Source organism: Alosa sapidissima, chromosome 12 (assembly GCF_018492685.1).
Source record: "Alosa sapidissima isolate fAloSap1 chromosome 12, fAloSap1.pri, whole genome shotgun sequence".
NCBI classification, from domain to species: Eukaryota; Metazoa; Chordata; class Actinopteri; order Clupeiformes; family Clupeidae; genus Alosa; species Alosa sapidissima.
The window spans coordinates 616,575-629,562 of record NC_055968.1 but is presented as its reverse complement, the minus strand read 5'-3'; the positions used below and the strand labels follow the sequence as shown (position 1 = coordinate 629,562).

At 45.2% G+C, this 12,988-nt stretch overlaps 1 protein-coding gene across 3 annotated transcripts in view; it reads left to right on the top strand.

Moving 5' to 3' along the window:
* Positions 1-12,988, top strand: part of armh3 (armadillo like helical domain containing 3) — a 129,388-nt gene that overhangs the window by 30,865 nt on the left and 85,535 nt on the right. For all 3 annotated transcript variants that reach the window (XM_042056163.1, XM_042056162.1, XM_042056164.1), the window contains 5 exons: positions 2,455-2,498; positions 2,586-2,646; positions 2,734-2,780; positions 5,219-5,294; positions 5,392-5,485. In XM_042056163.1, coding sequence (XP_041912097.1) covers positions 2,455-2,498; positions 2,586-2,646; positions 2,734-2,780; positions 5,219-5,294; positions 5,392-5,485 — 322 coding nt within the window. The remainder of the gene's footprint in view (positions 1-2,454; positions 2,499-2,585; positions 2,647-2,733; positions 2,781-5,218; positions 5,295-5,391; positions 5,486-12,988) is intronic.

The window sequence follows — 12,988 nt, the reverse complement described above, 5'->3', positions numbered from 1 at the left end:
GCTAACTCCGTTGGAAGGCAACTCTCTCAGTTCGCTCTAGGCTACTTATCTTACCTCCGCAGTAGATCTACTTCAGCTGGAAGTTTTAACACGCACCAATGGACTTGATTAGTATGTAAGGTTTCGTTCAGCTGATGCTGGTGCTGCCATATTACCGTGATCATCCAGAACCTTACAATAATAATTTGACCTTAAAACCCTTCTATAATTAGTAGTAGTATTTTTTCTCACGTGACCTCACGCGTGAATCACGCGTCTTATATTTATATTTCCCCATATATGGAAAGGAAAATATTCAAAACACTAAGTTTTTTTTTGACTCAATTTACTCAGTTTGCATCTAACCAGAAGTGAAAAAAAGCAGAAAAGTGCAATGTGACACACAGTATAGACAGGTGGTGCAGTATAAACAGTACAAAACATATAGTGCAGTGTAGACAGTAGTATACAGTTAAGAAAGTGGTATGGTTTACAGTGATATAAACTAAATATAAATATGTGCAATGTATTAGCAGTAGCCTTATAAGAGCAGAATAGATATGGATATTCAGTGTGAACAGTGTATGAACAACATGTACGGTTGTGTGCAGTGTAGTCACAGTAACATTATAAGAGTAGCAAAAATAATGTAGAGATACAGTATGCAGTGTATTTACAGTAATATAAAAACATAATGAATATGGATATTCAGTATGAACCGTACACAGATATATAGTGTATGCACATTAAAAACAGTAAAGAGCAGTAGAATATAGATGTATAAGTGCAATTACAGTATGTACATTTATATGTATAAATAGAATACATTTGGTATAGGGTAGTGTAATTGAAGATAAAAACATAAATCATAGAGCTTAATTATACCACATAATAATATCATAATATATTCCACATCCACATAATCTTAATTTACACCATAACACTTATGCTCACTGGAGGACTGATGGCATGAGGCATGAGCTCACCTGTAGCAAGTGTGTGATAAAAAAAACTTAGCTAAGATTACATGTAGGCTAAGGCATACCAGCTTGCAAGCCAGCATTGATTATGGGCAGTCTGGATGGATGGATGGATGGATAGATAGATGCTTTATTCATCCCGAGGGAATTTTAACTATTTCATTCAAAATCAAGACATCTTTGCCCTTTCTTGTTTGTCAAATAATCTACTAACACGAACTAAGAAACTATATTTCTTATTCAAACAGTTTAGATTTTCTTAAAAACCGACTAACATTAAACTATCTGCTAATGTCAACACAACTAGCAAACAACAAAAGTCACCAAATAACAAGCATGGCAAATGTTACGGTCAAATGCACACATTGTGGAATTGCTGATAGGCCTAATGACGCCTTGAAGTAATAACCAGAATAATTTGCAATAGCAACAAATAAAATGACTTTTTATTACCTGAGCGGATCCACAAGCTTCTGGAGTAGTGTGGTAGTTCTGCTGCTCCGCATCCAGATGTAATGTTACATTAGCAAGTTAAGTAAGTCAATCTTCAGTAGTAAAAAAAAAAAAACGTGCCACAACCTTTTAACCTACCAACCAAACCACAGTAAAGCCTATATGATGTAATGTCTATGAACAAATTTTCAAATATAAAATCGGTGCCTGAACGGCAGAAGTATTACACTGAAGGTAGGTAGGTAGGCCTTCTCCTGTAACGCAAAGCATGCTGCCAAGCAAGCCATGCAACCCCTTGTTGCTGAAGGACTCCTTGGCACGTTCATCTCAGTAGGATTTGGTAGTCACAAAGGGGGTAAATGGATCGTCCAGTGACAGCAACCGTCATAGCAACAACGCCAACATTCTATGAGAAACATTTAATGTGAGATCGGAATATGATTATTACATCATCTGGAATTTTTTCGCATGCCAGAACAAATTGTTCATGACGGCCAATACGGTACTTATTAATTTGGCTGACTTTTTTATCCAAAATAACTTGCATATGTCTATGATTACCAGGGCTAGTCTCCACAGAGCAATTTTGGAATTGAGTTCTCCTTCACAATTCTTGCGTTTCATCACAGTTGTGCTGCAGTGAAATGGCAGCTCCGCTTTACAGAGTCTGAATTCAACCTGTTTTTTTGTTGCACTAAAATGTTTCCACATGTTGGCCTCACCTTCACTTCACCCTGCTTCTCACTCTGTTGCGCCATCATTCATACGTTATTGAACATTTGCGTTGAGTAGCCAAAGACTTTAGTCCTGTAAGGTTGTATAGTCCTTAAAATTCTGTATCATTACATTTTCATAATTGACATTGTCGACTTTGTTGACTAATCAGTGCAGCCCTAGTAGTAGTACTGCTCCTTGAGTAATATGCAAGCATGCTAATTTTACTTATGCCAGTGTTAAATGTATCATACAATCTGCCTTCATCAAATAGCTTTTTTCTGCCACTGGCCTTGAACTATGCAATAACTTTCTCATGTTTTGCCAGGGAATGGGCATGGTTGTCCATCAGGCATTGACGGAGTACAATAGGTAAAAAGATAGTATAAGAAACTGATTTTACCTGTTTCATGTGTTGATGTTTTGTTTGTATTGTTTATGAATTATATTCTTTTGTAGGCAGTATAAAGACAAAGAGGAGGAAAATCAAGGAGGTTTCCTCTCTGCACTTTCTAGTATGGTATGAATCTTAAATGCATTTAGTTAATTAATGCCTGACAAACCAAACAAAAAAGAATGTACTTTCTATCTGACATCACCTTCACAGGTCGGCAGCATGTTCGTAGCAGATGCAGATGAGAAGCTATCAGTCCAGTAAGCTCACATACTTTACTACTACCTCACTACTTAAAGGTCCACTGTGTAATATTATGTTTAGTTGTTTCAGGGTTTGTTAACAAAATCAACATTTCCCATTGATAAATGTGGCCCCATTCATGTTTAATTGCCACCACCACGAATTCATACCTATTGGCTTAGAAATCCTCATGTACATATACATAGCTGTGGTCGACTCTCCATACGTGTGCCATTTTAAAATAACGGTGGCCAGCAAGGGACATATGTGAAATACAGCTCCGTCTTTGGCGTCTGCATGCAATGAAAACAATTTACCCGACATATAACATAATAGCTAACAAGCTCATTGCGCGATTGTTGAATAACATTAACACTTTGATAACATTAGCTTGGATTCATCTTCAGAATTGCTAGCTGATGTGGGCAATGACATATAGTACCAAAATAGCATCGACCTAGCATTATTATTTACTGCCTTGCATAAAAGGCAAAGCTATTGCAGAATTACATACCAAATGATTAAATTCAATTTCGACGTTCACATTAGCTAAACTAATGAACCTCATGAACATCCAACGCGGTCGTGGTGGACATCTTAGCTATTTGATGTGCAACAGCTACCATAGTTCTAATACATACTATAAACGAGGCGGTGCTAGAGAGGTTGGTTGCAATATACATGTAACACCTAACCACAATATTAACACCTGCAAACCTGCAACATCTGCATGCACCTAGGCATTAGGCCACTCTGACAATGTAGCACGTATGTATTACTTTAAATACTGTAAGTTTCAACAATAGCGAAGGTGCTTGTTGGCTTTTATGACTGTTGTATGACAAAGAATAATATATGATTGAGAAGAATAGGACTAGCTTCTATGCCTGGTGTGGAACAGGCAGAAATCATCAAAAGTTGGACTAGTAGCCATGGTGTACCATAGCAGTGACATTCGTCATTGTGCTATGGAATGCATCTAATGTTCTGAATCAGAGATTATGATTATTCAAATTGGTGAAAACAAGACATCATTAAGTTAAATGCATAACAGTGACAGAAACACAGTGTTTCAATACAACTGACTATGCAAGATTTTTAACTTAATATAACCTCTACTAAGCCAATTTGTAAACGTACTTGTAATAGGGGAATAGCATAGCCATAGTGCAAAGCTGTAGCAGGTCGCTACCAAAAGAACCAGCAATGCAACTTCAAGAATTGCCGACCCGGAGACATCTCGTGAGTATTGTGAACATTACCTTGTCAGTAGATATAGCTTTTTGGAGATAGTTTTTGCCTGTTGTTAGTCCTTTGCCTCCAAAACAAAAGCATTTTCATTGTGTACAGGGGGAACAAGCCATTATAAGTAGGCTATTTACAAGTTCAAGGTGGTTGCTATGCAAAATAAAGTGGGTGCTATGCTGGTTGCTATTGTAATCATGTTGGTTGGTATGGTGGTTGCTAGGTTGACATTATAGTTGTGGTTGCTGGGTTGTTGCTAAGGTAATTAAGATGGTTGCTCGGGTGTTGCTAGGGTACTATAGTAACTCAAGTGGTTGCTTGGCTGGTTGCTAGGTAATCATGTTGGTTGCTTTGTTGGTTGCTCTGTTGCTCTCTCATCGTGGAAGTGGTTGATAGGTTGTTTCTAGGGTACTTGAGGTGGTTGCTAGGCTGTTGCTAGGTTAGTTGTGGTGGCTGCTTTGCTTGTTGCTAGGTTAATCTCATTGGTTTCTATATTGGTTACTAGGTTGTAACTGTGGAAGTGGAAGTTACTAGGTTGTTGCTAGGGTATTTGTCATGGTTTCTAGGCTGTTGCTAGGGTACTTGAGGTGGTTGCTAGGCTGTTGCTAGGGTAATTATGTAGGTTGCTATGCTGGTTGCTAGGGTAGTCATGTTGGTTGCTATGTTGTCATCGTGGAAGTGGTTGCTAGGCTGTTGCTAGGGTACTTGAGGTCGTTGCTAGGTTATTGCTAGGGTATCCATGGTGGCTACTATCAGAAATAAAGGAGTTAGGGCCTGTGTCCACCAATCGCCGATGCACCCCCATCGAAAACCTGTTGGTAGCATCGGCTCACTAGCACCAGATTTCGGAGTGCAGGGGACAAGCCAAGATGAGCTATGAGACAAAAGTTCACACTCGGTATCATGTTTCAACACACTTTAGGTCAGTATCACACAGAACTTCTCCTTTAAATCAGATTTTAAGGGGAAAACTTAAGGTGTGTTGTGCAACCGGCCACTGAACACCTGGCACAGAATTCTAATTGCTTAATGGCCCTATTGTGATGTCATAATCGCCAATGTTAAGCCTATGGGTTTTTTTTGTTTTTAATTAATAGTTTAAAAAGTTTAAAAGTTACAAATATGAAAAGCCATACCAACCTGGTCCATCAAGACTTCTTCACATTTAATTTGCTGATGTTGATTAAATGGAGTTTCATCTGATTTTCAGAACAAATGAGGCCATACTCTTGGCCCTTTATGAGGCAGTACATCTGAATAGAAACTTCATCACAGTTTTGGCTCAAGTAAGTGAAACAAATGTTGTTAGTCATTCTTTTGTCACCTTGTGAATATGTGTCACTAAATCACACATATATTGTCATCTTGATGTTTGTAACACAGAGTCACCCAGAGATCGACATGGCTGCCACATCTATAGACCCAGTTCCAACTACTCCCACAACTCCATTGGGTACAACACCACCTTCCCTGGACTGTGAGTTTGTATCACGTTCAGCTATAATTTCTTAGTAAATGTACTAAATGTATGAATATTTTAGTTTATTTTCTAACTTGAATGTGTGCAAAATGTCCCAAAGATTTGGGCCAAAAAGACCAATTGGCACTGTACTGATCAAATTTGCATGATAACTTTCCGGTTGCACTGTAAGCCTTCAGACCTTTTCAAGTTTTTGACATTCTGTTATGTTTCAGACTCATCTTAAAATGGATTCAATTCATTTTTTTTCTCATCAATCTACACACTATACTCCAACACTTCACAAAAAACAGGTGTTTGGAGTGTTTTGTAAATTAATAAAAAAATAAAAGACTGAAATATTCCATTTACATAAGTATTCAGACCCTTTGTTATGACACTTGCAATTGAGCTCTGATGCATCCTACTTCTATCAATGGTCCTTGAGATGCTTCTACAAATTGACTGGAGTCTACCTGTGCCTAAATGATTTCACAAGACATTAGTAGGAGAGACACACATCTCTTTATATAAGGTCTCACAGTTGATGGTGTATGTCAGATGATGAGAGAAGCGTAAAGGACAAACATCAGTTTAGCTCAGTGCCTGGTTTCTTCCACACACACCGTTGGGAAAAAATGGCTTCCATTTGTCCACTCTGCCATAAAGGCCTGATTGGTGGAGTGCTGCACAGATGTTGGTCCTTCTCTTCTCAAAGGAACTCTGGATCACATTCATAGTGACAAATTGGATCCTTGGTTACCTGTCTGACCAAGGCCCTTCATCCCAGATTACTCAGTTTGGCCAGATCTAGGAAGACTGTTGGTTGTTCCAAACTTTTCCGTTTGAGAATGATGGAGGCTATCGTGCTCTTGGGCACTTTCAATGCTGCAGAAATGTATTGTATCTTGTATCCTTCTCCAGATCTCGCAGGTCTACAGACAGTTCTCTCGTTCTCGTGGCTTTGTTTTCACTCTGACATACTGTACACCATCAACTGTGAGACCTTATATAAAGAGATATGTGCCTCTCCTAATAATGTCCAATGAATCAATTTAGGCACAGGTTGACTCCAATCAAGTTGTAGAAGAATCTCATGGACCATTGATAGAAATAGGATGCACCAGAGCTCAATTGCAAGTGTCAACAAAGGGTTTGAATACTTGTAAATGGAATACATCAGTCTTTTATTTTTTATAAATTTACAAAACACTCCAAACACCTGTTAACAACTATGTTCTTACTACTAACATTGTGACAATAATAACAATCAGAAGGGAAAGAAAAAACAGAACATCTTTGTACATACATTATTTATTTGAACTTTGTCAGCCTTTCCAGAACAGGCTACACATGGCTTGTCTGTGTAGCTTTTCACCTGTACCTCAGCAGTAGATGGGCAGGTAAAACCACTGGGACAAGGGAAGGGTGTCGCAATCAGTTTCATCAGAGTGCATGTGTAAATTGGCCAATTCATATTCCTGTTAGGGCAGGGATCCTGATCCTATTACTTTCTGACCCTATTTCTTCACTAGAGACTTAAAATATTATGACCACCTCTCCAGTATCCTATAGAGTGGGGTCAGCAGAAGCTTGTTGTTTTTAGCGTTAGCATTTTAATACTTCCTGGTTCCTAAAAAAAAAAATCTCTGGGAAAATGGATGAGTTTTTGCAAATACGACTCAAATAAGGTGTTAGGGAAACAACGACCGTCAAACCTAAGCATTTGGTTTAATGAGTGAAAATCTATTTATTATTCGGTATTGTGTCAACAAACTGTTGTCTCATAAAAATAAAGATTTTGCTGCCAAAACGCTACAGCAAAAATTAAGCAGACTACTCACCAAAGGTTATAGAGTGCTACGCGCAAGATAGATCATTGGCAAGAAAATGAGTTGGGAATGAGGAAGTTCATCCTCTGGCTCTGTGGACGCCATTTTGGTAAGCTCAAATGTTGTCACAGAGGCTTACTACTGTAGGAATCCTATGGCACTTATCCTAAAATGTTTATGTATTCTTTATTATATGGGAGTGAGATTTGGGGCACCAAATACAAAAACAATTTGGAGACATGGGACAAAAGCCAGCCTGAAATATTTAATTTAGAGTTCTGTAAAAATATTTCAGGAGTGAACAGGAGTTGCTCGAATATGGGTTGTAGAGCTGAATTACGAAAATTCCCTCTCCTTCTCAATATCCACAAAAATTCTGGCATCACCTACTAATGACATGAGATCTCACCATCACTCTGTCAAAGTATTGAAGTATGCAGATGACACCACCATCATCGGCCTCATTAGTGACAATGATGAGTCTCAGTACCACAAGGAGGTGAAATGGGCTACGGACTGGTGTACTGAAAATAAGCCATCTTAATGCCTCAAAAACCAAAGAAATGGTTGTGGACATGAGAAGGCCTAACACCAAAGCCCCGTCTATTATATGTGAACAGCCTGTAACCTTGACTGACTCCTTTAAATTTCTTGGCTCACATATCAGCCATAATTTGAAATGGGACATTAACATCACCCACCTTATCAAAAAGGCAAATCAGAGACTTTATTTCCTAAGACAACTGAAAGAGTTTCATGTCAACAAAACACTTTTTGTGCTCTTCTACAAAGCCATCATTGAAAGCGTCATCACATCTTCAATCACCGTCTGGTATGGGATCTCTGACAGTCGCACCAAGAGGAAATTAGAGAGAGTTGTCACCAAAGCCTCCAACATCACTGGTTGTGACCTTCCATCAGTCCACTCTCTGTATGCTGAACGCAGCTTGAACCGAGCAACCAAGATTATCAGGGGCGCCTCACATCCGAGCCATGATCTCTTCCAACTTCTGCCCTCTGGAAGACACTATAGATCTCTAAAGACAGGAACGACGTGCTTCAACAACAGCTTCTACCCTTCAGCAATTATTTATTTAATTTGTCCCCTCCCACTATTACCCCCCACCCCCCACCACCGGACCGGACCGGAAAATACCACCAACATTGTTGTGGCAATTAAAGTTTCTATTGTATTCTACACAGTGAACCAAACAGATACCACCATACTGCTGCCCAGCTGAGGGATGGAAACCCAGAGAAGAACCCCCTATTACCTAATTGTGTCAGACACCAAACAGGACGAGGACCACAATTGCGTCACGTTTAAAAGTTTATTTAAGGGTTGGGGGTTTCAGGGGTTCCGGGGGGGGTACAGGAGTTCCAAGAGTCTGCGTGTGTGTGTTCCCCCAGTAGCCGAACAGCGAAGGCAGGAGCTGGATGATCCGGGAAGTCCTGGGGGAAACACCCACACAACAGCAATTGAAACGAAGCAGCAGTACAGTCAAGGACTAGGCGGTATTCGTAGAAGAGGGACGGAAGGCAGGTCAAGATTACCGGGGCTGGAGAACACAGAAGTAGTCGAGCGGGTCCGGGATCACAGGCAAAGAGTCAGAGGCGTTTTCAATAAACAGGCAGGTAACTGGTGCTGGTTGCAGACGATCTGACAAGTGTGGACTGAAAAGCAAGGCTTTATATAGAGGGCATGATGAGTGGTGAATGCAGTGCAGCTGGTAGGTAACGAGGGTGAGGCAGAGCAGAGCAGGAACAGGTGGAGGTCATCAGACTTCAATCAGCACGTGTTACCAGGCAGAGAGAGAGCTCATGACAGAACCCCCCCCCTAAGGGACGGCCCCAGAAGTCCCCAAGAGTGACACCACGTCGGGAGGGCGGAGGGGAGCCGGTGGAGGGCTAGAATTCCTCCGAGCGGTCCGAGTGAACATCCTCATCCTCGGAGGGAGCTGGAGGGTCGTGGACAGAAGACGGGACAGGTACCGAGACAGGGTCAGGGTCAGGCACATGACAGGAAGCCGGGCGGGCAGGACGGTTAGGGACCCCTCTGGGGCGGCCCCTACGGATTGCAGGTTGATCAGGATGCAGACGGTGGAAGTCGGCGATGAGTGTCCGGTCCACAATCCGACTGGCTGGCACCCAGGTTCTCTCCTCAGGTCCATAGCCCTCCCAGTCGACGAGATACTGGAGGCCCCTACCTCGCCGTCTGGACCGAAGCAGGCGTCGAACGGTGTACACCAGCCCACCGTCAACGAGGCGAGGAGGAGGAGGAGGAAGCGGCACGGGGACCAGCGGGCTTTCATGCGTCGGCTTGACTTTCGAAACATGGAAAGTAGGGTGCACCCTCATGGAGGTTGGCAACTGGAGCCGGACTGCGGTTGGGCTGATGACCCTCTGGATAGGGAACGGGCCGAGGAATCGAGGTGCCAGTTTACGCGATTCCACCCGCAGTGGGAGATCCTTGGCTGACAGCCACACCTTCTGGCCAACACGGTAGGCGGGTGCCGGCGATCTTCGGCGGTTAGCCCCAGTGGCATAGCTGACAGCTGACTTGAGTAGCGTGGCACGAGCTTGTGACCAGGTACGACGGCAACGGCGGGCATAGGCGAGGGCAGACGGGCAGGACACATCTCCTTCCTGGCTGGGGAACAGGGGGGGCTGGTAGCCATACACACACTGGAAAGGTGACATACCAGTGGCAGAGCAGGTGAGGGAGTTGTGAGCATACTCTATCCACATCAGTTGTTGTGCCCAAGCCTGGGGTTTGCGAGAAACCATGCACCGCAGCGCCTTCTCCAGCTCCTGGTTTGCCCGCTCGGATTGACCATTGGACTGGGGGTGGAACCCAGAGGTGAGACTCACTGTGGCCCCTAGAAGACGGCAGAACTCCTTCCAGAATGTAGAGGTAAATTGCGGGCCTCGGTCAGAGACAACATCCCTGGGCAGCCCGTGTAGACGGAAGACATGATCAAGAACAGCCTGGGCGGTCTCTCTGGCAGATGGCAGTTTAGGGAGGGGAATGAAGTGTGCCATCTTGCTAAACCGGTCAACCACAGTGAGAATGACAGTCATCCCACCTGATGGTGGGAGGCCAGTTACAAAGTCCAAGGAGACGTGGGACCAGGGTCGTGTGGGCACAGGCAAGGGCTGGAGTAAACCAGCGGGGGGCCGAGTGGAGGACTTGTTCTGATTGCAGGTGGGGCAGGCACGGACGAATTCTCGGACATCCCTTCTCAAAGACGACCACCAAAAGCGCTGGGCAAGGAGATGGCAGGTGCGGGCGGAGCCCGGGTGGCAGGCAAGGCGGGAGTTGTGTCCCCACTGTATGACCCGGGACCTCAAATTATCTGGGACGAAGAGACGACCGTCTGGGCATGCACTGGGACTGGGATGGTCACGGAGGGCCTCTTGAATTTCCTCCTCGATATCCCAGGTCAGGGCAGCTACGACGCAGGGATCGGGCAGAATTGATGCAGGTTCCTGGGAAGGGGCGTCATCCTTATGAAACTGACGGGAGAGAGCGTCCGGCTTGGTGTTCCGAGAACCTGGGCGGTATGACAGGGTGAAGTTGAATCTGGTGAAAAACAAGGCCCAGCGGGACTGTCTGGGGTTAAGACGTTTGGCATTGCGGATGTATTCGAGGTTTTTGTGATCGGTCCAGACCAGGAACGGAACTGTGGACCCCTCCAGCCAGTGACGCCACTCCTCCAGGGCAAGCTTGACAGCCAACAGCTCACGGTTTCCAACATCATAATTGCGCTCTGCAGGTGAAAGCCGGCGAGAGAAAAATGCACAGGGGTGCAACTTGTTGTCCTCCTCTGCCCGTTGAGAGAGTATGGCCCCGACTCCCACGTCTGAGGCATCCACCTCGACAACGAACTGCCGGTCTGAATCCGGCATCTGGAGGATGGGGGCAGTGGTGAACCGGGCCTTGAGGGTATGAAAGGCTGTGTTGGCCTCTGGGGTCCAGGAAAAGGGGTGTTTGATGCTGGTCAGAGCTGTGAGGGGAGCGGCGACGGAGCTGTAGTTCCGGATGAATTTCCGGTAGAAATTGGCAAAACCGAGGAATTGCTGCAGCTTCTTCCTATTCCCCGGAACTGGCCAGGAGGTAACTGCCGAGACCTTTGCGGGGTCCATCTGGATATTGCCTTCAGCGACGATGTATCCCAGGAATGACACAGTCTGAGCATGGAACTCGCATTTCTCCGCCTTGACATAGAGAGAGTTCTCCAGGAGCCGTCGAAGAACCAGCTGGACATGACGGGTGTGTTCGGACAGAGTTCTGGAGAAAATTAAGATGTCGTCCAGGTACACGAAGACGAATTTATTCAGCATGTCCCGCAGCACATCATTCACCAGCGCCTGGAATACCGCTGGGGCGTTGGTGAGGCCAAATGGCATTACCAGGTACTCATAATGGCCGGTGTGGGTGTTGAATGCTGTCTTCCACTCGTCACCCTCCCTTACTCGCACTAGGTGGTAAGCATTTCTAAGGTCCAGTTTGGTGAAAATAGTGGATCCCTGGAGCAATTCAAAAGCAGAGGTGAGTAAAGGCAGAGGGTACCGGTTCTTCACTGTGACATCATTCAGACCTCGATAATCAATGCAGGGGCGAAGAGAACCATCTTTCTTTCCCACAAAGAAGAACCCGGCACCAGCAGGAGAGGAAGACGGGCGGATGAGTCCAGCTGCCAGGGAGTCCCTGATGTAATCCTCCATAGTTTTTCTTTCAGGAGGGGATAGTGAGTAGAGGTGACCTTTGGGTGGAGCAGTCCCAGGGAGGAGATCAATGGCACAGTCGTACGGACGGTGTGGGGGCAGAGATGTGGCTTTGGTCTTGTTGAACACCTCTCGGAGGCCATGGTAACATTCAGGGACATTAGAAATGTCGTGGGCAATGCTGGGGGGTACTGAGCCGGGGGGCAGCGAGGCAGCACGCAAACAGGTCAGGTGGCAGGCATTTCCCCACTCTTTCACAGTTCCGGAGGCCCAATCGAGGTGAGGATTGTGGAGACGGAGCCAAGGGTAGCCCAGGATTAGGGGTTGGCCTGGAGAGCTGAGCAGGTGGAAGCGGATGGTCTCTCGGTGGTTTCCTGACACCATCATTGAGATGGGGGCTGTGATGCTGGTAACTGTGCCAATTGCGTGACCGTCCAGGGCCCGGGCTGGAACAGGAGTGGACAAGCGATGGCTTTCCAAGCCCAGCTGACGAGCAAGTCCTGTGTCAATAATGTTTGCTTCTGCGCCAGAGTCCACCAGGGCTGCCAGGGTGTGGGTGGAATCAGACAGGTGAAGACAGACTTGGATGAGGGGTTTACGGCTGATGGAGGGCTGAATGTTCATTGAGCTCATCCGGATTCCTCCTACATCTGGTGAGCTCCGGCTTTTGCTGGACAGGTGGCGACTCGATGACCATCACCACCACAGTACAGGCACAAGTTGGAGGTGATGCGTCGCTGGCGCTCTGCAGGGGTTAGGGAGGTGCGGCCGATCTCCATCTGTTCAGACTGGTCCGGCTGGCTAGATGGTGTGGCAGGTGCGGACAGAAGGGCAGTTGGGACACTCCGTGTGCTGGTGGATGGACTCTGGCGCCCTCTCTCATGACGGCGGGCCTGGATCCTGCGGTCGATGCGGACAGCCAGAGCAATGGCTTCATCAAGAGTGGGGGGTTGATCATGGG